The 25,826-nt window shown below is 40.4% G+C and overlaps 1 protein-coding gene across 1 annotated transcript in view; it reads right to left on the bottom strand.

Moving 5' to 3' along the window:
- Positions 1-25,826, bottom strand: part of OSMR (oncostatin M receptor) — a 357,357-nt gene that overhangs the window by 132,902 nt on the left and 198,629 nt on the right. The window contains exons 12-13 of the mRNA XM_078674982.1: positions 11,881-12,109; positions 2,063-2,248 (exon numbers count right to left, since the gene is read on the bottom strand). Of these exons, the coding sequence (XP_078531108.1) occupies positions 2,063-2,248; positions 11,881-12,109 (415 nt within the window). The remainder of the gene's footprint in view (positions 1-2,062; positions 2,249-11,880; positions 12,110-25,826) is intronic.

Raw genomic sequence — 25,826 nt, 5'->3', positions numbered from 1 at the left:
CACTTTAAAAGGGACTTAAAGGTAAATCTAATATGCCAAACAGGTGTAAATTAATTATACCATATTTTAGAGGGTAGAGCAGCATTAAAGTGCCCAGAGTCCTAAAGCTAACACAAAAAAGGTCAGAAAAATAGGAAGAGGAAGGCAAAAAGTTTGGCTGACCCTTCAGAGAGGGCCATTTTTCAACAGGTGCCATCTTAAAACAAAAGGTCTAGTAACTTTAGTCCCACTGAGATATTTTTCATTGTTGCATAAAGTGTTAACTGAAGTCTTGCATAAAGCACAGCTCAGTTTGTGTAAATCTTTGACTTCGCCCCAGTGGACGGTCAAAGGTTTGGAAAAATTACTACTAGAACATAGAAACCTTTACCGGTAGGAACTTCTGCCTCTGATCTTGCCACAGATTTTCAATTACCAGCCACACTTAGGGCCTCATTTACAAGAAAATGATGCAGTGTGATGCAGCAAGCCATTCAGTGGCCTCATGCTGTGTCATTTTCAAAGTACAGGGATGGGTCGCATTAACAACAATACGGTTCATCTCTGTGCTTTCCTATGCACTGGTGCACTTGGCTGCCATGCACCAGAGCAAGCACCATTGCGTCATTTTGCAAGGGTGCCTGTGCTGCAGGGATGATTGCTTTTGTGCAGGAAGGGACATCTTCCGGCACAAACACATTATTTAATTGCATTTTCCTCATGCTATGTGCTCTGCAGAATGCAGCACGCATAGAAAGAGGAAGAAGCGAGGAGAAACAAAAGTATTTCATCTCGTTGCACCTCCCTAATGCCACCCTTGGGGTGGCATTAGAATCAGATGCATTCCCAGGTTTGCGATTCCTCTTAAATCTGGGAATGCTTAAGATTCCATGGGTGTTGCGTGGAAACACCCACAACAACACCCATAGAATGCCCCTTTCATGCAGTGTTCTGCATGAAAGGACCCCATATTTACAAGGCTGTGAAAAGCCATCTAAAGTGGCTTTATGTGGCCGTGTAGATATGCTGTAGCACATTGCGCCACCGGAGAGTCAAAAAAGTTTCGCTCTGGCGGTGCAAAAGGGCCGCTATGGGCCTTGTAAATGGGGCCCACAGTCTTCTTGTCCCACTTGCAGCTTTTACCATCAGATATTCAACGTTCTCTGAGTAGTCCTGCATAATGTATTTGATCACATTGGACCCCTGTTCAGATGTAGCCTATAGGTCCAGACCCATGGCTTTTCCTTATTTCAAAACTGCCCGCCTTGTTGGTAATCAGTTACCGGTCCAATCACATGTTGACTGTGTCTTTGCCTTGGACCCTGTAGAGTGCTTTACTTTCGACTATAGTAATGCTGTATAAATACAATACGTTCTGAAGGTGCAAAGGTAGCTAGCCACTTCAATCTGACTGTGTGTATTTGTGGTTTGACTGGCTGAAGTGTCTAGATTTCTGTTGGCTCGCTGAATTATATTTTGACATTTTTGTCTATTTTCCCTTTTTTATTGATTTCCAATGCAGAACCTTTTGTATTAAGTGTTTGAAATTCCAATTCACAAGTTACGAATGATTCGTTCTGTATCCTGTTTGTTGGTAAGAAAATGTTGTTTTCTGGATATCTAAACAACTTCTCTGTCAGAAATTTCAGGTTACTCTAGTTCTATCTTGGACCTGTTGTTGGCAACTAACGGCGGCTGTAGTTATTGGATGTCATTTTTTTTTTTTAGCAAGTACAACTACACTTATTTTTTTCATTGCACATAAAAATCTATATGGAAAACCCATATGGTGCAACTAGATTTTGAAGAAACCATTTTGACTAACTGGGTGGAATTTCTAGAAGCCGACACTGGTTCCAAAGGACCTGAATTAAATAGCATAGACCGGTGGGGAGTAAACTAGAATAACCAGTATTCCTCAAAAGTACTTAGCAGTTACTGTTCTAAAGCTTTAAAAGGAATTGAAAGTAATTCACTTCCATTATGGTTCAAAAACATACACAAAAGGAAGGTAGTTCAAGCAACATGTGTAACTGAGCCTGTATGAAACTGACATCATGCTCTGAGAAGAGGTGTTTTTTACCTGACTGTATCACCGCACTCGAGGTGCCCGGAGAATATTTCTTCCACTGGAAATCACAGTTTGGAGTCCTCGGATAGTTGCACCAGTCCACAACATAGCCCCCTGTGGCTGTGGGGCTAGGCTTCCAGGAAATGTGAATCCCGTTGCCCGAGCCTGTAACTCTTTCTTCCTTAATATCATCTTGAGCTGCACAAAAACGAAAGGAAGCAAATGATTTGTCAGATTAGGAATGGCCTGCAGTCGCAATGGTAGGGTGAAGAGGACAGAAGTGAGAGTGTCTTCCATCTGGTCAAGGGGGAAGGAAGAGTGCGTTTTGATTGGCCGCACCAGTACATTTAATTAAAAATAAATGTACTTTTTTAACGAGATTTGCACTTCTTTTCCTTTCCTTTTAGGTAATTATCGTCACACGTAGAAAGCATAAATGTGTTGTGAGTGGCCTCATCGGTACATTTATTTTTTTCCCCTTTTTATTATTTCTTTTCAAGATTATATTCACAAAGGAAAAGAGAAAAGTACAAAAAAGTGTCGTCAGGCATTACACTATGGATCAGATTTACAAATACTGTGCACTGTGTTTGCATGACAAAAGTGATGCAAACCAGTACAAAATGTTTTTTTTTTGTTATTTACTTTACAGCGCAAAATTTGTTTTGCGCTGAAAAGTTGCTGAAAAGCACTGCTTTACATAACTTGGCATCAAGGTGGCAATACATGGGTAGTACATGGGCATTCCCATGCAAATACCAATGCATTTCGCGCCAGGATACTCCCAAGTAATAGAGCGCGCTATAAAATGGTTTATACATACATACATACATTTGATGCAAAACCCTATCTATCAAAAAGTTTGAGACAAATTGTGCGTCAACAATTTATGCCACTTGAAAGCAGGAGTTAAAAGGAAAAAAATTCAATTTTTCCTTTTTTCCCAATTGTGGTTGTGTGCTGCACTGTACAGCAAACATACAAAGTAGGAAACGTTTTAAAAGTTGTGTATGCATAGTATATTGTACTGGAAAAGAACCCTGCTAGTACAAAACCTATGCTAGACTTGGGCACACACCCATGCACTATGGTCAAATGTGTGTGCATGGTGCTCGGAAACTAAATTCTGCGCCGGTGCTAAGGAGAGGGGAGTAGAGAGCCATATCTCTGTAGATATGGCGCTCTCCTGCTTCCGCCCTGTCGTGCAGCACAGCATTTTCAGCTGCTGCGCAGCGTTGCTTTAGAATTTATAAAATCTGGTCCTATATTGTTTGAATCTCCTTAATCCAGATTAAGAGAAATCAATAACTCCCATATCTATTCAGTTAGGATGGAAACTCACATTAAATATGGTCAGCTTGTGATTGCGTCCCAAACCCTCCCTTCCAAAGTAGGATGTTATTTAACACTATGAATCAAGTTCCCGCTTTAAAATGAATAAGTGCAGTTAATATTTCCTCAGGTCAACCATGTAAAAAAAACTATGCCTTACCGTAACCATCTAAGCATCCTATCAAAACCAACTCCTCCATCTGAAGGTTTCCATGCAGGAAAACGGGGGTCACAGAACCCAAACACTAAAATGCGGATTTGAAGCAAATAGCTCACGCCAGCAAAGCTAGCAGTGAAAAAATCAAATATAGCAAGAGAAATAGCTGTAAAAGTAGACAGGGGCCATATTATGAAGAAAGGGCGATGAATTATCGCCTCTTTTATCGGCAGGAAACTGCCCCGCTTTAGCGGCAGTTTCCTGCCGATAAAAGCGGCGATAATGTATCGCCCTTTCTTGATAATATGGCCCACAGTGCTTTCAAAATCCGACAATGTAGCTAGACAATAATCTTCACCTACCGATTGGACATGAAAACTGTTAAATGATTTCTGTAAATTGATCTTTCAGATATGTCTGTTTTCAGTGCTTAATTTGTGAAAATAGAAGTGACAGACACGACCCACAGCAACTTCCATCGATGGTGAATGCCATTGCCAAAATTATGGACTATTCCAGGTCACCCCATCTGTTGGGTTCTCCTGGAAGTGCTAGTTGTATCATTTTGTTTAGTACATTGACTTGTTAACCATTTTGTTGACCTTCTCTGTCAAAAATTAGGCTGAGAGCCCACCATGCTCTGTACTCACATAAAAAAGGGGTGGTGTTTAAAAATAAGAGCCATTGCCAAGCACCGGTAAACACCTGAACAAATTACGCACTCTCTGTTTTTAAACAGATATAGCAGGTCCAAATACGGCAAAGTGGCCTTCATCACTTTCCTGCATATTTCGACTTCTTTTCAGGAAATTTGCAGAATGAACATCTGACCACTGGCCCATGGGCAAAATGTACCTGGGACATTTCCAATTACAGTTTCCTTTTACAAATGTTGTAGGCAGTAAAGCAGCCAAGTCGCAATGAACCCTATGGCAACAATGGAAAATGCTCCATTCATCACTAGTTGGGTAGTAAAAGACCACCAATATTGCGACTAATTGACAGCTATGACTGACGCAGCTGGTGTAGCCGGTAGTGGTGGACGAAGGTTTCAAGTACAACACTACACAACTTTGCAATTCATTTTTCCACTATGTCAGGTTTGCAAACCATAAAACTGGTTGTTTACAAAATTCGGGGTAATAAAATATACTATTACCATACGAGCCGGACTAAGAACCAAAATAATCCCTGGAAAAAATGTTCAAATCAGATTCCTTCCCTTCTTCCTCATTCTCTCTCTTTCCATCAATGTCCTGCCGCTCTCCTTTCTCCCTATCTCTCTGATCTCTATTCTCTCTCTTTCCTTCCTCTCTCTTTAATTCACATCTGTCTATCTCTCTTCCTCCTCCCCACATTGTGCCAGCTGCACCACCAGCAGGTTTGGGACTTCAAAAACGCCCTGCAAAAGTCAGCAGCCCACTGGGGAAAACCCAGATGAGATAAATGGTCAGTCCAGGCCAAGCTGCCATACATAACGGAGAAGACGCCACTATACAGCTGCTTACCTTTTTATTGTGAAGATGGATTTCTAGGCTCCTGTGAGTGTGACAAAACTTCAGTGTAGTCAACAAGAGAATCACGTTCCGACTCCTCACCCACGCACACAAGGCCCTCCACAGCCTGGGCCCCAGGTACCTCAACAACCGCCTGACCTTCTGCACTCCCACCCGACAGCTGCGATCGACCAGCCACGCCCTCGCCGCCGTTCCACGCATTCGAAGAGCCACAATGGGAGGAAGATCCTTCTCCTACCTGGCAGCCAAGACTTGGAACTCCCTCCCCATCCACCTCCGTCTGACCCAAGACCACCTCTCCTTCAGGAAGCAACTCAAGACCTGGCTGTTCGAGCAGTAGCGGACCCCCCTCCCCCTAGCGCCTTGAGACCCTCCGGGTGAGTAGCGCGCTATACAAATTTCTTGATTGATTGATTGATTGATTGATTGATACAAGTATACCCAAAATTACAAGTAAATCTAAGGAGGATTCAGAATACAGAGCCCCCCAGCTCAGCAAATACAAATATGCAACAGCAAACTGCAAATCCCATACTCTCTCTTCCCAATAATGCTAGCAGGATGTGTGGCAAACAAAAGGATAGCTCATTCGCCGAAACTATTCCCAGTGATAATCCCTTAACACGCACAGTGCTTACTAATAATAGTAATAGTTTGCACTGTAACATTTCGTCAGCTAACCCTTCAGTCTCCAACAATCCCACAAGCCTGGCCCCTATGCAATCAAACATCTCGAGTGCCACCTTTATCCCAGACAACCATGATGTGGGTCCGTCCCTACAGACCAGGAGTGATATTCTCAATTAACCACCTGCAGCATGCCCTTATGTCCTCGTCTTAGCAGGTGTTCTAAACACAAAGGCCTAAGGATGGCAAATATCAGTGAGATATTAATGGTGCGTAGGGTGGGCTGGGTTGGACCCTCACAAAAGAACATCAATGAGGACTGTATTGGCATTAACTTTAGACGACCCTCACTGGTAAAATGGTTACTGTCAGTACAGGAACTTATTAACAACTTTTCAACCCTCATTTTGTCGTTGCCCTTGGATATTTTCTATACACCATCCCCAGACTTACACGACTTTGCTGTCCCCCCACACACCATGCTCAACAGGTTTTCCGTTCTGTCCAGCATGGAAAGCCTGGATTGACTGTCTTCCTGTTCATCACCTGCTGCATCTGTCATTAATGGACTTTCCCCAGACCCTCTCATTGTTGTCAGCCCTGAACTGGACGACTCAAATTTACATGTGCTTAGTTGGAATGTTGCAGGGCTAGCTTCTAAGTTACATTCTACAGAGTGAGTCGACATAGTCCAGAAATATGACATCCTAATGTTCCAAGAAACATGGTGCACAAAGGAACTATTTTTAGAAGGCTGTGGGGCAGATTTATGATGACTGGCGCATCCCCAGGGATGCGCCAGTTATTTTGCGCCGCTGCTCCGCCACCCATGGTGCGCCACACCATGGGGCAAAAACGGCACAGATGCGTGATGCATCTGTGCCGTAAAGGTGGCGCATTGCTGGAGTTGCGTCGCAAGCGCGACGCAGCTCCAGCAAGGCTCGGTGGTGCCCCATCTTCACAATGCTGCGTCAAGTCCTACGCCTGCTTCAAGCAGGCGCAGGGTTTTGACGCAGCATTGGCCTGAAAGTGACTGAGTGAAATCTTATAGATTTCACTCAGACACTTTTGCGAGGCGCACCTGCCCCGGAACGCCCACCCTGCGCCGGAACGCCCACTAGTGGCGCAGGGCTTTACAACGTGACGCATCTGCCTAGATGCGTCACATTGTAAATGGGTCGTAGGGATGCGCCACGTTTACGCCGCAGTTGCGTGACGCAAACGTGGCGCATTCCCAACATAAATCTGCCCCTTTGTATGTTTTAATAGTTTTGTACCGAGCCCTAAAGCAGGCCGTCAATCAGGTGGACTTTCTACCTGGATTAATATCTTAGCAGAGGGGAGCATAAAGTCTCTTGTGACAAATAATGATAACTTCCAAGCAATGATCTACACACAAGGGGCGTCAATATGTTTTATCAATTTTTACAGTAATGATTTTACAATATCACCAAATATGAATTTTATCAATTTGTTCGAGTTTATTGCCAATTTACAAAATCAGAATGTGTATGACAAATTGGCCGGAATTTGTCTGGGCGGTGATTTTAATGCTAGACTCCCTAAGGACAACGGCCCAACTCTTATTTCCTCGGCCTCTGAGCCTCCATGTAAAAGAGGGATGGAACTATTAGATCATTTATCTATTTGTAATTTAACTAACGTAATGCAAATAGCCAACGTACATCAGAATAAAAATTGCCTAATACCTACATATAGGGGTCGTGGCTGTTTTTCTACAATCGATTATGTTTTTATATCCGCCTCACTGGAGGACCTTTTAGTATAGGCAGAGGTTTTGTGTACCACGCAGGGTGACCACAATCCAATTTCAACAACAATCAGATTTTCTCCTAGACCCAGTCCCGACAAAGAGCCCGGGGCAAATAATTTAGTGGTCTCAACTAACAAATTAAGAGTAATTTGGAAGGGCATTGACAACAAAGCTCTATTTGCCAATATGATAAAATTATACCCACTGCTCATCAAAATCTGCTTGTCAACCAGTGATCCTAACGCAGAGATTATTGAGGCATTTAGTAGCCTAAGCGCTGGTATCAAACAAATGATTTCTAGACCAACTTTAAACACCAGTGAGAAACCCAGATGGTTCAATGGCATTTGCTTGCAAGCAAATAGAGAACTGTGTACAGCATTTAGGCTTTATACACCTGAGACCCACGGATAAGAAAGAAAAAAGAACAAAAAGGAATTAGCAACTCACAAACTTTGTACCATCAAAACAAGGAAATGTGATTATATAGCTGTATAGACATTGTGAGATTCTCAGTTGTACTACCTATTTATGTTGTTGCCATTGTCTTTTTGTCATCAGTATGAGTATGTATGTATTTGTGAGAGTGATATAGAATGAATGATTGTGAGACTGTTAGCACTTTTTTATTCGATATGTGGGGTTCATACTAAGTTTTTCATTATACTTAATGGATTTCTAGCACTGACGTATTTAAATTGTACGGAAAAAAATGTCAAAAAAATGTCATATATAAAAAATGTTTGTTTACCTAAAGTCAAGAAAGTGAAAATAAATAGAAAAAAAGTGATGAAGAATATGTCTGTTTGATACTTTTCTCAAATGTTGCATCCTCAGAAAAATGTAGATTAATTCACCTTTGGAAAATAAATAGGTCAGATTAGAGGTATATTTTCTTGCATTAGCGGCTACACCCAGGGATATAACTCTTGTTAGATTGTTACGATCTCATTACAAACAAGCAACCAGGCTGAGAAAAGATGAGCTTTTAAAAGAATGTTGGGTTAATCTTGCCTGTGCTGCTACCCTTAATGACGGAAATGGTTTCTGGACAGCAGTTAAAACTATGATATCCAAGGGCCTAACCCTTACCCCCATTAGTTGCAACATAACGAGTGAATCATGGGAAATGCATTTTACTAGGATTTACATAGCTCCGCCCGAGACTGCGAACACGCCAATTAGCCCTTCCGTCAAAAGGGTATTTATATCAGTGTCAGAAGTTGAGGATGCCATACACCAAAGCGTAGGCAACAAAGCCCCAGGGCCAGATGGGCTTTCTATCGTTCTTATTAAACACGAACCAGATTTCTGGGCACCCCTTTTATGTAAAGTTTTTAATAAATTAACAAACACTGTTATCCCAAATACTTGATCCACCAGCATTATCGTGCCCATTTTTAAAAAAGGAGATCGATCTAATCCTAGCTGCTACCTACCGATCTCTTTGATAGACAATACCCTAAAAATCTTAGGAAGGGTGGTGTTTAACAAAATTAGGACATGGGCCGAAAAGGAACACATTTTAAATCAGTGCCAGCTGGGTTTCAGAAGCAAATTGGGAACAATTGAACAGTGTCTTAACCTAAATCTTATTATTGGAAAGTATACAATAGCACAGAAGTCACCTACGTATTTGGCCTTTATGGACCTCACATCAGCATTTGATTTTGTCAACAGGTCACGCTTGTGGTCGGTCCTTTTAAACTATGGGTTGGATGAGGCTTTGGTTCACTTTTTGGCACATTTGCACAGGGACTTGAAGCACGCGGGTGAGGATTAGTAATGATGGGGAGGTCTCAGGGGACATCGTTATTGGCAGAGGGGTCAGACAGGGATGTGTACTAGCCCCGCTACTATTTATTCTTTATATAAACGAATTAGATGGTAATGTACTTCCCATGCTCTTATACGCTGATGATGCGGTCCTCATGGGCCGCACCCCGAACGCACTGCGCACTTTAGTCGGGGGTTTCGTATCCTTTATGGAAGACTTAGAGCTCTGCACTAATTTCAATAAATCTTTCATAATGACTTGTGGCCCAAAAAAACATTGTATTAATTCAATACCCTCAGGCCACAAACGTCTACTATGCACTTGCACTTTTCCCTACTTGGGCTTAGTTTTTTCTGACACAGGATCTTGGGCAGCACATGCTGCTCATATCAGAAGTAAGTTTTTAAAAGCAACTAACTCTATTTTGAGTCTTCCCCAACCAAAACAGGCAGAGGTAGCCTTACCCTTAATGAAGATTTATAAATCGCAGTGCATCCCTACCGCCACATATGGCGCTGAAGTCTGGGGTTTTATAAATTGCAGCGGGATCCAAAGAGAGGAAAACAGATTTTGCAGGAAAATCCTAGTTATCCAAATTTCCTCCTCGAACTATGTATGTCATAACGAACTAAATCTGTATTATATAGAAGACTTTATTAGGTCAAGCCCAGCTTTATTTTGGTTAAAAATATGTCTAAGTCCAGCAGCAACCTTAACAAGGGAGATCATCATAGACTGCCTTAATTGTGGCAAGGGAGGATCCATACCCTGGCTTTTTGCTGTTAGGAAAAGCTTAACCAGCGTGAACCTTGAACATATTTTCGTTAGCATTAGAGGGCATGAATAAAAGAGCCCTCATGGGTGTATTGTGTGAATCTTATAACAATGAAAGACACGCTACAGAGCATCTAAAACCTTAAGGCGCCAGGTACATGTCCCTATTGGAGATAAAAAGCTCCCAAACACATATGCCATCTAAATACCTTATGAAGAGCATTGGACGATGGGAGAGGAGTCTGCTTTTACGCCTTAGGGATGGCACTATAAAATACTCACTTTGCTTTCCCCTGGGATTTAACAATAATCTTGAGAAAATGCCCTGTCCATGTGGCACTTGCAGCAACCAAACGGTAGTACACTTCTTACTTTTTTGTAACTTTTAAGGTAAGTACACAAAACAATATTTGATTCCGTATTTTAAGGCATTTGCCAACATTGATTATAGAACAGCGCATCTCGAGATTGTCAGACTCAAAAGTGACGACTTGATTTTTCGTGCAAGCTCGTTTCTGAAGGCGGCAATCCGCTCACGTATCTCCATGAGCGATTTTTAATGTGTTAAGGGCATTCGCACATATAATAATGTTCCCTCGTATAAAGTCACATTTATCTTCTTAGCTGAACACCAATTGAAGCGCTATTTGTAGGCCTGAAAATCCCAAAAGCCCAAAAAATTCTATTGCACTTGTCCAATGCTGCTAATACTGTTTACAACTAATTGCACCTTATCTTAATATGACGTTGCTGCAAAATGAATGTCCAACCCCTTTTTAATGCACCAATTTTGTTTATTAACTTGTAAATTTTAATTATAATATTGTTGTTGTATATTATGCCTTTTTAACGTTGTACACAATTGTCTCTATTTTTGACCAGAAGCTATTTCTTACCTAGCTTTATGCAACGCGGTTTTAAATAGGAATTGTATTTCTGTTGGTGGTGATTGAATTGTGCTTTTATGGATATTTGCATCCACATAAAGATTATTGAATTGAATTGAATATGTTTTATATGCTTTTATCTGTTTATGTTTTATGGTTATTTATTTAACTGAATAAAGAACGTATTTATCTATCTATTCAGCAGTGCCGCGCGCCACGCTCTGTTTCCTTGATGCAAGAAGCCCCATCCCAGAATTCCTAGGTACTGGTATCATGGAAAATAGGTTGAGCAAGGCTGAGTGGAGGCTATTGTGTCTCCCTACCCACTCCACTACCACTCCATTTCCCCCCTACCACCCCACCGCCCCCCAGCTTCATGTCCCATCTATGCTGGGTGGAACGTGCAGCTGGAGGGACCGTCGAGCGTGGGCGCAGCCAAAACACGTCAGTCTGAGGTGATACTGGGAACTCAGTATTTCTTTGTGAAATTAAAGATATTCCCAGACCATGTGGGCAGAATTAAAATGCCACCCATCCCAGTGGGCACCCTCCATTTCTCAATAGACAACAACAGGGCTGCTTTTCTCCCTTATGCTCAGTCGATAACATCCTCAGCTAGGGAACTGAGGATAAAGTTAGTGGACCCAGCTATAGCAGCAGCAATTAGTATTATACCCATGAATGAATGAATAAAATGTAGAAATTACACAGTTACCCTCAGAAGGGTGTCCTGAGGCTAGGCAAACATGACGTGAACAGCACACAACAGTGTCACACAGTAGAGCAAGCTTTTCTCATTCGGAGAGAAAACCATAGCACAGAAGCAGCAGCATTGAGTTTTGTTTTAGAAATGGCCATTATATACTGTACTTAGAAAAGGCAGTAGTGTGGTAGGAAACTAACGGAGGGTGGATTAGGTAGGCCGCCAAATGTGGTTTTGCCCAAGGTGCTATTTAAGCAAAGACCGTCCCTGCCATCCACTCACCCTGCCGGCGCTGCACGACGCCCGGGATTCTGAGCTCCGAGGCTGGGGAGCTGCTCACGGCGTTAATAGCGACTATTCGTATCCGGTAAGGGCGAGTGTCAAGAAATATCCGGGTGCGGTTCAGGGAGGGAGGGATCTGTTTGTTTTCAGGTTGAACATTTGCATCCAGTGCTTCCCATGTGATGTTGTAGAAAATAATGTTTCCATTAGCTTCGGAATCCGTCAAAGGCTGAGAAAAATATAAAGAAGAAATATCAAAATATCGCACACATATAGATATCAGCATGTGCACCACTTCCAAACACTGCTTGGGCGGCACTGCATGTTCTTACTAGTTAGAGGGAAGCATAACAGGCATTTATGCAATAGATACCAACATTTTATAAAGCAGTGTTATATTTTTTAATAGACCACCGACTGGCCACGGAACAAGCATCTTTACATGTTTCACTCTGTGTAAGGCTGTAGATAATTGTGGAAAATGTAGGTAAACAAGACACATTTACATTACAAGAGAAGGTGCAAGAAAACTGTACAGTTCGTGAGAAAGGGGAGGTCGGGTGTGCAGTTTTTTCATACACAAGAATATGTTTATTAACCAGTACTCAAACATTACTCTGAATCTAAGGCCCAGATTACAAAACCTTTCACACAACACAGCACAGCACCCAAAGTTGCTGCGCTGCATGGCGGGAGAGAGAGAGAGAGAGAGAGAGAACAGGAAAGCATCATATCTCCCAAAAAAAAGACTCTATCCTGCTCTCTCCTCGGCGCTACTGCAGAATTATGCTGCCAATCGACACGCACATATCTTTGGACCATAGGGGAAATGTGTCTGCATGATTCTTGCTTAGGTTATGTACTGGAAGGGTGCACAATACTATCTCAAGACAAACTTTAAATAGTTTCCAAGTTAGGATGTGCGCTGTACATTGCAGTACACATTTAAAGTGGGAAATGTTAGGACAAATAAAAGCATTTTTGTTTTTTAACCACTTGTTTTCAAGAGGCGTTATTTTCTGGTGCAAAACCAGTCTACTATTTTTAGTAGATGGGGTTTGCATCCAAAACAATGGCTAATTGTATGGGAACACACATGAACCAACCATGAAAGGCCCCCTTGATGCAGAATAATGCAAAGCAGAGCTTTGTATAACTATCAGGAAACCTTCCAGCAAAAAAATTAAAAATGAGGAGTAAAAGGTGGGTACTAGTTAGGTTATCTATTGATAAAATTCCTGTGGTTCTTTTTGATGTATATGCACCTACCAGTATTGATAAATTGTTTTGGCCTGCCATATCAGACAAAATTGCTACACTTAATGATGAATATGTTATTTTTGGTGGTGACTGCAATCAAATCCTTGACCCCATTTTAGACAGAAACTCTACAGTAAAATGTTCTGCTTCCAAAATGCATTCCCAATTCACTGCTTCGATTTGTACCAATGCTCTTGTTGATATTTGGCGTTTATGTAACCTTGATCTTAGAGAATATAGTTTTTATTCCCCCTCACATCACTCTCAATCCCGCATTGATTATTTATTTTTGAGTAAACCCTTAGCCCAACTCACCCTTCATTCAGACATTAGTTCCATTTTGATTTCAGATCACGCTCCTGTTTTTGTAGACATTGACCTCATTCCTTTCTCCCCCCATCCCGGGCATTGGAGATTTAATAATTCTCTTCTCCTGGACCCCTCCTTTTGTTCCAAATTTAAAGCCTTTATTACGGATTTCTTTTATTTTAACAAACTCCCGATTCCCCTTTTGTAATGGTATGGGACTCCTTTAAGGCGGCTGCTAGAGGTTTTATTATCAATTTTGTGTCTCAAAAGAAGAAACAAGCTCAGGCTAAGTCGACTGAACTTTTGGACAATATTAAAAAACTTGAATATCTTTATTATCAATCCAACACTGAATCTTCCCTCAAAGAACTTATTGATGCAAAATTTGCTTTCAATAAATTCAACACTACCGCTGTTTCGAATTCTTTATTGAAGTGTAACTCTCGATACTATGGCGGTCAAAATAAAATGGGGAAGTTGCTAGCCAACTATCTTAAGATACAGAAAGATAGACAAAAGGTGGAATCTATTCAAGGCCCTAATGGTTTGTCTTTCTTTAAGGATAAAGATATTTTACATGAATTTGTTTCATTTTATACAACTTTATATACTCTTGAAACCTGTCCTGAACCGGCCGACCTTCGTTCTTATTTTCAAGATATTCCCTCCCCTCCTTCTTCCCACGTTAACTTTAATTTCCTGGAAGCTGATATCAATCTCAACGAACTCTCCCACGCAGTTTCGTCATTAAGGCTTGGTAAAGCACCTGGCCCTGATGGCTTTACTATTGAATTTTATAACTCTTTTGCTTCCCTTCTTCTTCCAAAATTACTTGCACTTTTCCACTCTTTTTCTGCTTCAGGCTCCTCGCGTGGCTCTTTTCAAGAGGCTTTAATCTGTCTGATACCAAAAGATGACAAGGATCCTACTTTGTGTAAGAATTATCATCCTATATCTTTGGTGAATACTGATTATAAAATTTTCGCTAAAATTTTGGCCCTCAGGATGAATCCCCTTCTCCCTGACTTAATTGGCCCGAAACAATCAAGCTTTGTGAAAGGACGTCTCTCTTTCGACAATTCCCGTGTATTTTTTAATATTTTGAGTAAGGCTTCCTCATTGTCTCTTCCCTTGGCTGCCATCTCTTTAGATGCTGAGAAGGCATTTGACAGAATAGGATGGGATTTTATGTTTCAAGCTCTCAAATGGGCAGGTTCTGCCCCCAAGTTTATTTCTTTTATCTCCTTGCTTTATTCAAGTCCTCATGCTTCGATATTTGTAAACGGCATGGTCTCAGACTATTTTCCTCTTCAGCGAGGAGTACGACAAGGTTGTCCTTTATCCCCTTTATTGTTTGTTTTAGCTTTAGAACCCTTTCTCACTAAAATTAGGACTGATGATAACATAAATGGCTTTCAATTTGGCTCTAAACAAGTAAAACTCTCAGTTTTTGATGATATTCTTCTATATTGTTCTGACCCTCAAACGTCTCTTCCATTTTTTCTACAACAAGTTTCCCCCTTCTCTGCAGTCCCTGGATATCGATTAAATGTCGACAAATGTGAAATTTTGCCCTTAAACTCTCTCTGCCAAAAACACCTCTTTGAACATTCTGGTTTTTCATGGCAACCTTTGAAAATTAAATATTTGGGAGTTTGGTTTGCTCCCCGCCTTTCCGACACTCTTAAAATTAATTTTGAATGCATTTCTAAAAAACTGACCACTGCCATTACACGATGGAACCCCCTTTTTCTTTCCTGGTGGGGACGTCTTGACTCTATTAAAATGATGCTAGCACCCATTATTCTCTATACTATTTCTATGATTCCCATTCACATTCCTTCTCATTATTTTAAGATGATTGACTCCACTCTTCTAAAATTCTTATGGAAGGGAAAACGTTCACGCATTGCTATTGCCACCTTGAAGAAGGAGAAATCTTTTGGAGGTCTTACATTTCCTGATTTTAAGTCTTATCACAAAGCCGTCTCATTGAAACAGGCTATTCGGTGGCTCTCTTCTTATCTTCCCTATTATCCCCCACTCTGGCTTCAAATAGAATCCTCCTTCCTTGCTCCTTTTGACTTTTCCGAAATTCTAGCCTTTACCACTAATGTATCTTCCCTACGTAATTCCGTGATCTCTCAATCTCGCAAGCTTCTTACTCCTTATTTAACCTCCTCCTACCCTTCTGCCATATCTACTAATTTGCAACCGATTTGGCATAATAAACTCATCAAGGTCCGAAATCGTTCCATTTTTCGGAAAACGTGGCACTCTCGTGGTCTTAAATGGATTTCCCAACTTATTTCTTCTAATACGCCTCTTTCTTTTCCAGATCTTCAGTCACGTTTTTCTCTTCCCTCCTCTTCTCGCTCTCAATACCTTTCGCTCTGTCCTGCTCTCATTCAATATCTTCAATCGCTCCCCCCTACTAGTGACATTCCTACTTCTCTTCGTCCCATTTCCTCTGCGTTGGAGAGCGCTCCTTCTGCCTCTTTTCTTTATAAATCCTTTCAGTCTGTGCTAGATAGAGGAAAATCCAAGGTTGAATTGGCTTGGGAAAAGGATCTCTTGCAGGACTGGTCCATCCATTTATGGGATAAAATTTGGTCTAAAATACATAAAACCTCTGGAGCTGCTAATACTACCCAGACTTTATATTTTATTTATAATCGCACTTTATTTACACCGTTAACTTTATCAACTTTTTCCTCTGACATTCCTGCCACTTGTTGGTCTTGCTCTTGCCCATCTGCAGATTTGAAACACATTTTATTTGATTGTCCACCCATCTCTCGTTTTTTGGAATCGGGTTTGGACTCAGATTCAAAAGATTTTTAAGTTTCACTTATCAATATTTTTCTAGGCTCCCTGTCTCCTATTTATCCTCAACCCTTAAAACATTATGCCTTATTGGATCTTTTGATAGCTATTGCTTTTCAACTTATCACCTCTCACTGGAAACAAGCTAATGATGTCACGTTTCGTGCTTGGTGGAATGCAGTTTGCTTCCATCATAGACTTGACACTAATTTTGTTACTCCCATTTCCATTGCAGTTAAACGCGATCTTTTATGGCTCCCTCTGACCAATTATTTATCCCTGGTTGCTTCTTCTTCCCATTCTTCCCATGATGCAAATGTCGAAGTTCGTAAACCACTGTGATTTTCTCCCAAAGCCTTTTCCTACTATTATTTTAGTTATTACTGATATTGTAATTGAATGTACATTCTTAACTGCTTTCACTCATTTTGATTTTCATTATCCATCTATTTATTGTATAGTTGCTTTCTTTGACCTCTTTCATGATGCTGTATAATGTTTTTTTATTTAATCTTTCACTGTATAAGATGCTTATTACTTGATTGTAATTTTGACTGTTTTTTCACTTTCTGTCTTTGCCTCTTTTACCTTCAATAAATTCAAACTAAAAAATAAAAATAAAAATAAATAAAAAATAGGAGTAAATTAAAAAAAGTCGCCGGTCTGCGTCCAAGAGCAAAATGTCTATTAATCTGGGCCTAAACCTTCTTTGTTAAAGTTCTAACTACATGAGCCATCTTGGTTCCCAAGCAGGTCTGCAAACTGTCCCCTTCCTCTCCATATGCGTGTTTACATAATCAACATAGAAGGAAATCTCTTTTGTCACCTATCTCAATATAGAATTCTTTTTTGACTACACACACTTGTGTTTAAACAGCCCCTCCTACACTTCCTGTAATATTCACAGCCCACAGCATAAACAGAGAGGGAGGGAGTGATTGTAGAACTGAGACGAAGCAGACTTAGACTCATAGTAAGTAATAATTACCCCTTCATTGTCCCAGTCATTACTAGCTGAGAGTGTAACAATCAGTATGGATATAGTACCCAAAGTCTTAAAAATGTAAAACCCAAAGTAATTATGAACAAAAATGATTGCGCTGCAAACAAAGCGGTTTCACAAAAAGATGTCAAAGCAAAATTAATCCCTTGCAAACTATAACGCTAAACATACGTTAGAGGAGTAGCCGATGAGCCCTCCATGCAAACTTTCTTAAAAAAACACCCCTAGGTTCTGCCAAGGAGGTTGCAACCCCTCTAGTGGATCTTGCTTGTATTTAAGATGTTAATGGATGCGAGAGACTACACATAACTCTGAAACAGCTTTCCTTACTATCTGCTTAGAGTACATATCGATGGTTTCTTGCATTTGGAAGTTTCATAAATACAAATAATACATAACATGACCTAAAGTATCTCATGGTTTGAATATAGATTGCTAGTTCCCTATGAACATCTAGTGCATGCACAGCAATCACTTCAGGATTACTGGGATCAAGTTAATATATTAGTAGTACAATGTCCTGCCCCACATAAAATTCCAAGGTAACCTTTGGATGGAATTTTGCATGGGGGTCTTAACACAACTCAATCAGAAACACAATGAAGGGATGGGGAATTAGGCAACAGGGCACCAAGCCCCCAATCCTATGGGCTGATTCGGAAAGGCTGTCCGATACTGACATTGTAATACATCAGTCGCAAATGCGGTCCATAGACCTGTACAATCAGGCTCCGACTTACTCAGAGTCTCCAAATTCCAGTCAGAACCGAGTCGAAAAGACCAAACGGTTACCTTCTATCATAATCGGTTGGTTGGAAATGTTTCTGAGTCGGTTCGGAAGCATCGGTTCCGACATGGGTTCTGGAAATTCTGATTGCCATTCAGTGCCTTGCCGACCGACATTGCTATCATGCGCTATATGTTAGAAATGTCAAAGGAACAGTTTCTAAAGGTTCAAACTGGATGCTCTGGGAGCAGATGACACTAATTGCAGGTCCCATGAGGGCACAGAAGGTAAGAGAGTGGTCCCTGATTTTCAAAGCTTTTCAATAAATAAACAAGCCACTTAGCAGTCTAGATGAGATCACTCTTTGCATGTCTTGCTGAAAGCCCTAATGGTCTCCCATTGACACCTCAAAGAAAATGTAGACAAATCAACCAAAAAATCTATCTTGCAGAAAGTCTTATCTGCAAAACGGATTGCATAATTTAGCCTGCTATCCATGAGAAATAAAACACTTGGAAAAGCTATTCAAATGTTATGTTTAACATTTTGTTATGCTGCTGGCCATCTGGACTTCTAGATGCCTAAAGCTATTTCTCATGCGTAGCCCCTTTTATGAAGGCAGACTTGCTCAATCTCCAGGCCGCCAGGCGCATGTGGAGAAGGGCTGTTTCTGCCGAGGACATTCCACCATCATTTGTTTCAAAAGTGGGAATCAAAATAGTGGCAAACGGGAAAAGAGAGAATGAATATTAACTTTAATGCACACAATATATTGAGTGACTTGATGTTTATTGTATGAAAATATATAACACATTGGTACCCTGGCTGTGTATCACTATGCAAATGATTTTCTATTGTGTGCATTTTAAAAGTAATAAAGATGATGGCCCATATTTATCAATATTTGATGCAACGCAGTTAGCCATCTTTTTGCTTTGTGCTAAATGGAAGGAAGAGTGCAGGAATGCGCTGTATTGAATGTTAAACGGAGCATTCATGATCTCTGCCTGCACTTGCACAAAAACAGCAGGATTGTTTTTGACCAGAAAGGGCCACCTTCCAGCAAAAACAATCCTCAGAGGCATTTCCCTCTTTCTAAGTGTTCTGCAGAAAGCAGCACACTTAGAAAGAGGAAACAAAGAGGAAAAAAATATATTTTTCTCCTTCTTACACCTCTGGTGGGGAGGCATGCAATTCTGATGTATTCCCAGGTCTCAGTGTTGGTAAATCTGCGAATGTGTCAAAGTGCATGGGTGTATGCCTTGAAACACCCACGCTCCACCCATGGCACACCACCCAGCTGCAGATTAACGCAAGGCAGCGATTTGCGCTGCCTTACATTACTCTAGATTTATCGGTCCATGCTGGGCCACACATGATAGCCTTGCGGGCTTGGTAAATATAATTTAGGTTTTGCATCGCCCTTGGGCCCCTTGCGAGATGCAAGGGCAATGCAAAACCTTGATGGGCTGACAGGTTAAAAAGAAAATGGGACTCAAGGCTGCATGGCGACCAAGGATCTATCAGAATTACTGACATCCCCTCATCCTTGATCATTGCCACTACACTGGAGAGCACAAGAAATGCCATTTGACCACTGGAAGGACATAACATCTGTCTTCCAGGATTTGGGAAGCAAGTCAACAAAAGAAAAAAAAACACAAGTTGAGTATTTTCTTGACTTGCAAATAGATGTATCACAGGATAACTCCATCTCAACCTCCTTCTCAACCTGTCTACATATACATATTCTCCCTCCCCAGAACATACACTGCTGACAAGGCTTTCAGACTTATTTCCATGCAAAATGTATTTTCCATGCAATTTTCTTTAGTGATGAAGTATGAGTCCTGCCTTGTTTGTTGATATAAGACCTTGCCTCCTGGTTTCCAGTCTATACAAGAACTTGCTGACCTATTATGAGGGGAGAAACATGGTACAGAGCCCGAAGGTCGCTATTAGTTCCTTCCACATAGCCCCTTTTATGAAGGCCGACTTGTTTAAGCTTCACCCATTTGTCCTGCACTTCTTTGTCAAAATCTACCGTCCCTAACCCCCAAGGCTGGCAACCGTAGTCATGACTGTTGGAGAGAAAGGAGTTACAGGAACCCCTTTCAATAGAGGAGTGAGTCCCATCCAGGAACTCAATCATTGTTTTATGTTGTATGAGACTGGAATCAGACACTCCATAATGGCCAGAGTCCAATTAGTCAGAATGTGGTGCAAAAGGGGTTTCAGTTGGAGTTCGACCCATGGTCCCACTGATGTTGACACTGACATATGACTCTGCAGACAAAGGCATTGGTCGGATGAAATCTGAACTCATTCTAACAATGATTGAAGTTGAGGTGCTTCGATTTCTGCTATAAAGAACTTTGCCAAAAAACCTAACGATCATCAGTCAGAGACATGACTTTGGTTGTGTGCTTTGGTGGTTGGGTGGAGGGCATGGTCCTGCCCTGCCAGAGGCTAGGCCCTGTAGCCAACCCCTGCTGGACATGATTGAAGACCTCATAGTGTGGGAGTGTTTCAAACTCAGCAAGCTGAGCCCAGGGCATGGCCAATTGCCGCACGCTGTGAGGGTTGGCTATCCAAGGAGCGTATGGTGCATGGACTGACAGCCAACCCCCACATATTGCCACAGGCCATGCACTGCAAGGGTTGGCCATGAGCAAAGAGTTGTTCACACCCCCACAGTCAAAGTAGAGGTTAGCTGCCTGCTGTGGGATTTGGATTTGTAGCGTGGGCTGCAAGGGAATATTAGATGCAGGATATTGGCAAAGGCCGGTCCCTGTGCTCAACCCCTGCTGCGCACAATCTTTTGAACACCCACTCAGTCACTCTCTCACTCACTTCTTGACTAACTCACTTTCCCCACCTCCCTCAATTCTGTTCACTCTCTCTCACTCAGACTCATAAACAAACCAAACAACATACATTTTCATCTTTTTTATACTGTTAAAGTTGATTCCAAAAAGAGTCATTTTTTGTTGCGTTTAAAGACTTCTAAAGTTTTATGGGTTCGTACCTTTATGGGAAAAGCAAATTGGAAAAAAAAAGGAAAAATGGAAAAAAAACTGGGTTAAATGAAGATAAAATAATAATTTTTACATTTCTTCTGATATAGAAGCACTTTATTTTTTGGGAGCTTTTTGACTTTGCTGTCCTCAAGAGATCAACTTGCTTTTACACCAAGCAATGCAATGCCACCGTTTCGAAGCAGGGATCGATTTCTTCTTGCTAGTCCTATAGGATATGTTCAGGCAACCTCTCTCTTAATCATGTATACTGTGTAATAATCATATATTTTAGGTATATTTTATCTGTGGGCTGCTGCGTTTGTAGGGGTATAGGGTGAGAAGTTAACTAACAATTGATTATTAATTGTTAATTATGTGATTGATTATTAATTATATAAATGGTGTTATACTTATTGCTTTATTTTTTATATATTGAGGTTGAGGTTGCTAGGTTTGTATGGGTACATGGTAGCACATTAATTAAGTAATACTTAAATAACAATTATTTATTAATTGAGGATCAATTATTACATTTTATGTATATATACATATATAATGTTAAGTAATAATGTTAAATTAGGAGTTTTATATTCTACAATAATAGGGTTATTCAAATATGTAATGTGTACAAAGTTGTTGTGTACGTAATGTTGCTTAGACTGGAATGGGAATTGTATATTTTACCCCTCTGAAGTTCATTGCTTTCCCTACTGTGGCACAGACTGGAGTGGGAATAGTAAATGTAACTGTAGTAACTTACACCACACACGTGTAAATTAAGTTCCTTTTATTCCGTCTCTAAGCAACCTCCAGCAGCTCCAGGCTTCAACAATTGCCAGAGCACCAGATTCTAAATTACCTCGGAGTATTACATCATCATAAAGAATGTTTCTTACACATCTTTCCCCTATTAAAGAAACACAACAATATAAATACATTTTAAATACGATATACATTAACATGAAGAGGAAGTATATGAAGAGAAGAAATAGAATCACAAATTTAACATAACTCGGCAATATACAGTATATATGAAACATAAGAATATACAATGAACACTAACTAATGTTGATTGAAATAATGTGGATAATTAGTTTTGCTAAGTAGGACTACCGTTAGCAAGACTAATAATTGGGATCATTAGTTTTGCTAAGATTACCAAAACTCCATTCTTTTCCATCTTCCAACACAAAAATATGTAGTAACTTACACCACACATGTGTAAATTAAGGTCCTTTTACTCCGTCTCTATGAACGCCAACCTCCAGCAGCTCCAGGCTTCAAAAACTGCCAGAGTACCACATTCTAAATTACCTCAGAGTATTACATCATCATAAAGAATGTTTCTTACACAAACCCCTCCGAAGTCCAACGCTTTCTCTACTTTTGCAAAGACTAGAGTCGGAATAGTAAATCTTGCCCTTCCAAAGTCCAAAATGTTTCCTAATATTGCATTTTGCATTGCTTGGAGTGGGAATAGTAAAACTAACCTCTGAAAAGTCCAGCACTTTCCCTACTGGAAACAGACTGGAGTGGGAATAGTAAATATTACCCCTTCGAAGTCCAATGCATACCCTACTGTTGTACTGACTGGAGAAGGAATAGTAAACTTACCCCTCCGACATCCAACACTTTCCCTACTGTTGCACAGACTGGAGTGGGAATAGTAAATATTACCCCACCGAAGTCCAACGCCTTCCCTACTGTTGCACAGACTGGAGTGGGAACAGTAAATCTTACCCTTACGAAATCCAACACTTTCCCTACTGTTACAATGTTTGTCGTGAGAATAACAAATTAAACACTTTCAAAGTCCTACGCTTTCTCTACTGTTGCATGAACTGGAGTGGGAATAGTATATCTATTATTCCCAGACTCCAATACCTTTCCTAATATTGGAAAATATAGTTATCATTAATATTTGTTTATAATTTAAATGCCATATTATTTGTTTATATTTTTATTTCTTTATACATTTTTCTAATTTTTGGGGGAAAGGTCATTTTTTCATGTTATCTTTGGTAATTTATTTAATGTTTTGGACCTAAATTTTTAAAAATGTTCGTTTCATGTAAAATAAAATGTATATACATATATGTAATGTGCTTTTTACAGTAGTACATTAGAAAAATGAAACATAAATTATATTGTAAAGATATGCCTCTAATAATTGTTACATTATATATATATATGTACTTTAAACTATATGTATATATATATTTTACAATTTTCACCCTGAAAACTTAAAAAGTGCTTATTGGCCATTGTGGGGTCCCTGGGGGACCCCACCACCAGGCCTAAAGGGTCAGGGTCTTTCTATCCTGCTGCTTTCTCTTTTTTTTAAAAACGTTTATGTTTGGGACTCAGCTGAGTCCCGAGATGGCTGCTAACCCTTCCTGGATGAAGTATTGGCAGCCAATCAGAACTCTGCACGGGACCGGTAAGATTTGCGTAGGGTTCGCGCCTCTAGATATACAGATTTGGATTTCTTTTAATATCTCCAAAACAACTCAACGGATTTACACCAAATAAAAAAAGGGCTCTTTCTTGACCAAGAACGAGCTTTCTACTTAATCTGGTGTAATTCCATCCAGCGGTTTGGGCTGTAGTCATGTGTAAAATCCCTATGGGAAATTGAAGAGAGAAAAAGCATTTTGTGACCTCCCCTTTTTCTCAGCCTCCGCTTGACGAATCACCCAGAAACTTTCAACCCAGCAACTGAAAACCGAGCATCATACTAATTTTGAAAATTTGGTGAAAATTTGTTAAACAGCGCCAAAGTTATTGGTAACACAAAAAAATGCTTTTCCAATGGAAACTAGGTCCTAACTATAACTACTTACTGGCGACGGGTGTTATATATATATATTAATATATTAGGGGAATATATATATATATATATATATATATATATATATATATATATACATATATATATATACACACATTTTATATATATATATATTATAAGGATAGAGCCACAATATTTTTGTAAATGGTATTGTTGACACAGTATTTGTGTTATACAATACTGTTGATTTCAATATTGTGTCAGTAATCCTTCCCTTCATCTTCTTGGCAGTTAACTAGTTTACATGCTGGGCATTAAAACGTTTGTGCCATGTATCTCCAAAGTGGTGTATTTCCCTTGGTTGCCTCTGCTCAGCTTCTTCTTGCACAAAGTGTAAGTCACGTATTTTGATATACATTTTTTCATCAAGTCTGAAAATGTTTACAGCATATTTCACATTCTGAGAAATAATAATATGTTCAGGCAAAGAGAATCGATAACTGTTCTAAAGTATCATGAACAAAAACCTAAAAAGACTCAAAAATGTTATTGCTTGATTGAAAAAAACAATCTGTTTTCATTTGAAAAACGTAAAAAAAAATCGTCACGCACTTGATTTAGGAATAAATGTTAGGAATAGGAAAAAGGGTAACATATAGTAAAAAAAAAATCAAGGAAACAAAAAAAAACAAATCCAAAAAAAGGCTCGGAGCCCAAAAAAGTTAATAAGAGTAATTAGTGAGAACCAAAAAAGAGTCCATTATCAAAGGCATTAGCCAAATATAGCGAGTTGGGTGTAAGGAATAGGGGTAAGGTATGGGATAGCCAAAATCCAAGCCCTGTGCCACAACCTGCTACGCATGGACAAACACAATGCATAGTGAGTGTTAGTTGTCCATAACATGTTTGGCACATGGTTTGGCCTTGCAGGTAACTCCTGCTGCCCACGGTTGAACATTGTCTGCAGTAGGGGTTGCCTGCCCTCTGTGGGTTGGGTGCAGGCCCTGACCTTTGACCTCCTACATCAATACCTTCACCTACAGTCTACTCCTGCTGCAGATGGAGATACATTTTTCCTATTTTTAATGTCAACATCACTATGAAAGATAGACATTGTGCTCACCCCGATGTGGGCATTAAACACCCTCTGCAGTCAAACACAGCAGGCGCCCACTTTTTTATTTTAGTTACATTTTTCAGTTTTGCAGATTCTGCCATGGGATTAGCAGACCCACTCCCCAGTGTCTGCCAACCAGGTTTCAGATTTGTGGACCTGTAAATGGGCCACCGTGGATCCATAAATATTGTCCTGGGTTTGTGGTCCATAACTCAAGAAGCTTCTGCTGGGTTTGCAGCCCCAGCCAGAATGCATGGATTTTGGGGCAGTGCAGGCAGCCGCAAACCCAGCCAAGGGATCTATGAACTCTATGGCAAAATCAGAATTTTTAATTTTTTTTAATCATGACTTGGGGGGTGGGGGAGTCAAGGTGAACTCACTCTTTCTCCCATGTAAACTTTCATTTATTTTGTTTTTAGGGATGTATTGACCGTGCCCCTGTGTCCTGTAATGGGGACTGCTACATTTTCCTGATGTTTTGGACAGCCAATCAGAGGGCTTCAGTCCCATGGTCCCAGCTTTTGGTTTCCAGAACCGACCTGGATGGTGGGAGATATGAGTATTTTTGAATGTTAGGATTCATGGAGGACTGTGAAACCAGGTTCACGGTATGGATATCTCTAAAATGTATCATCTTCATACACAGACCAGGCATTTTTTGGACACAAATTTCTTAAAAACTACTGAAGGAATTTGCACCAAACTACGAAAATCCACCACCTAGAGTAAAGTTCTAATTTCATTCCACATCTGATGCAAATCCATTCAGCTATTTTTTGTGTATCGACAAACAAAGGATTTTAGTGAGTTAAAATAGGAAATGTCCCTTTTGGGCCTCCATTGTTTTGCCACAGCGTGATGAATGTGCATGACATGTGCCATGAAGCATGAAG

The sequence above is a fragment of the Lissotriton helveticus genome, chromosome 2_1 (genome assembly GCF_964261635.1).
Source record: "Lissotriton helveticus chromosome 2_1, aLisHel1.1, whole genome shotgun sequence".
In the NCBI taxonomy this organism is placed as follows: Eukaryota; Metazoa; Chordata; class Amphibia; order Caudata; family Salamandridae; genus Lissotriton; species Lissotriton helveticus.
This window is presented reverse-complemented; position numbering and strand designations above follow the sequence as displayed.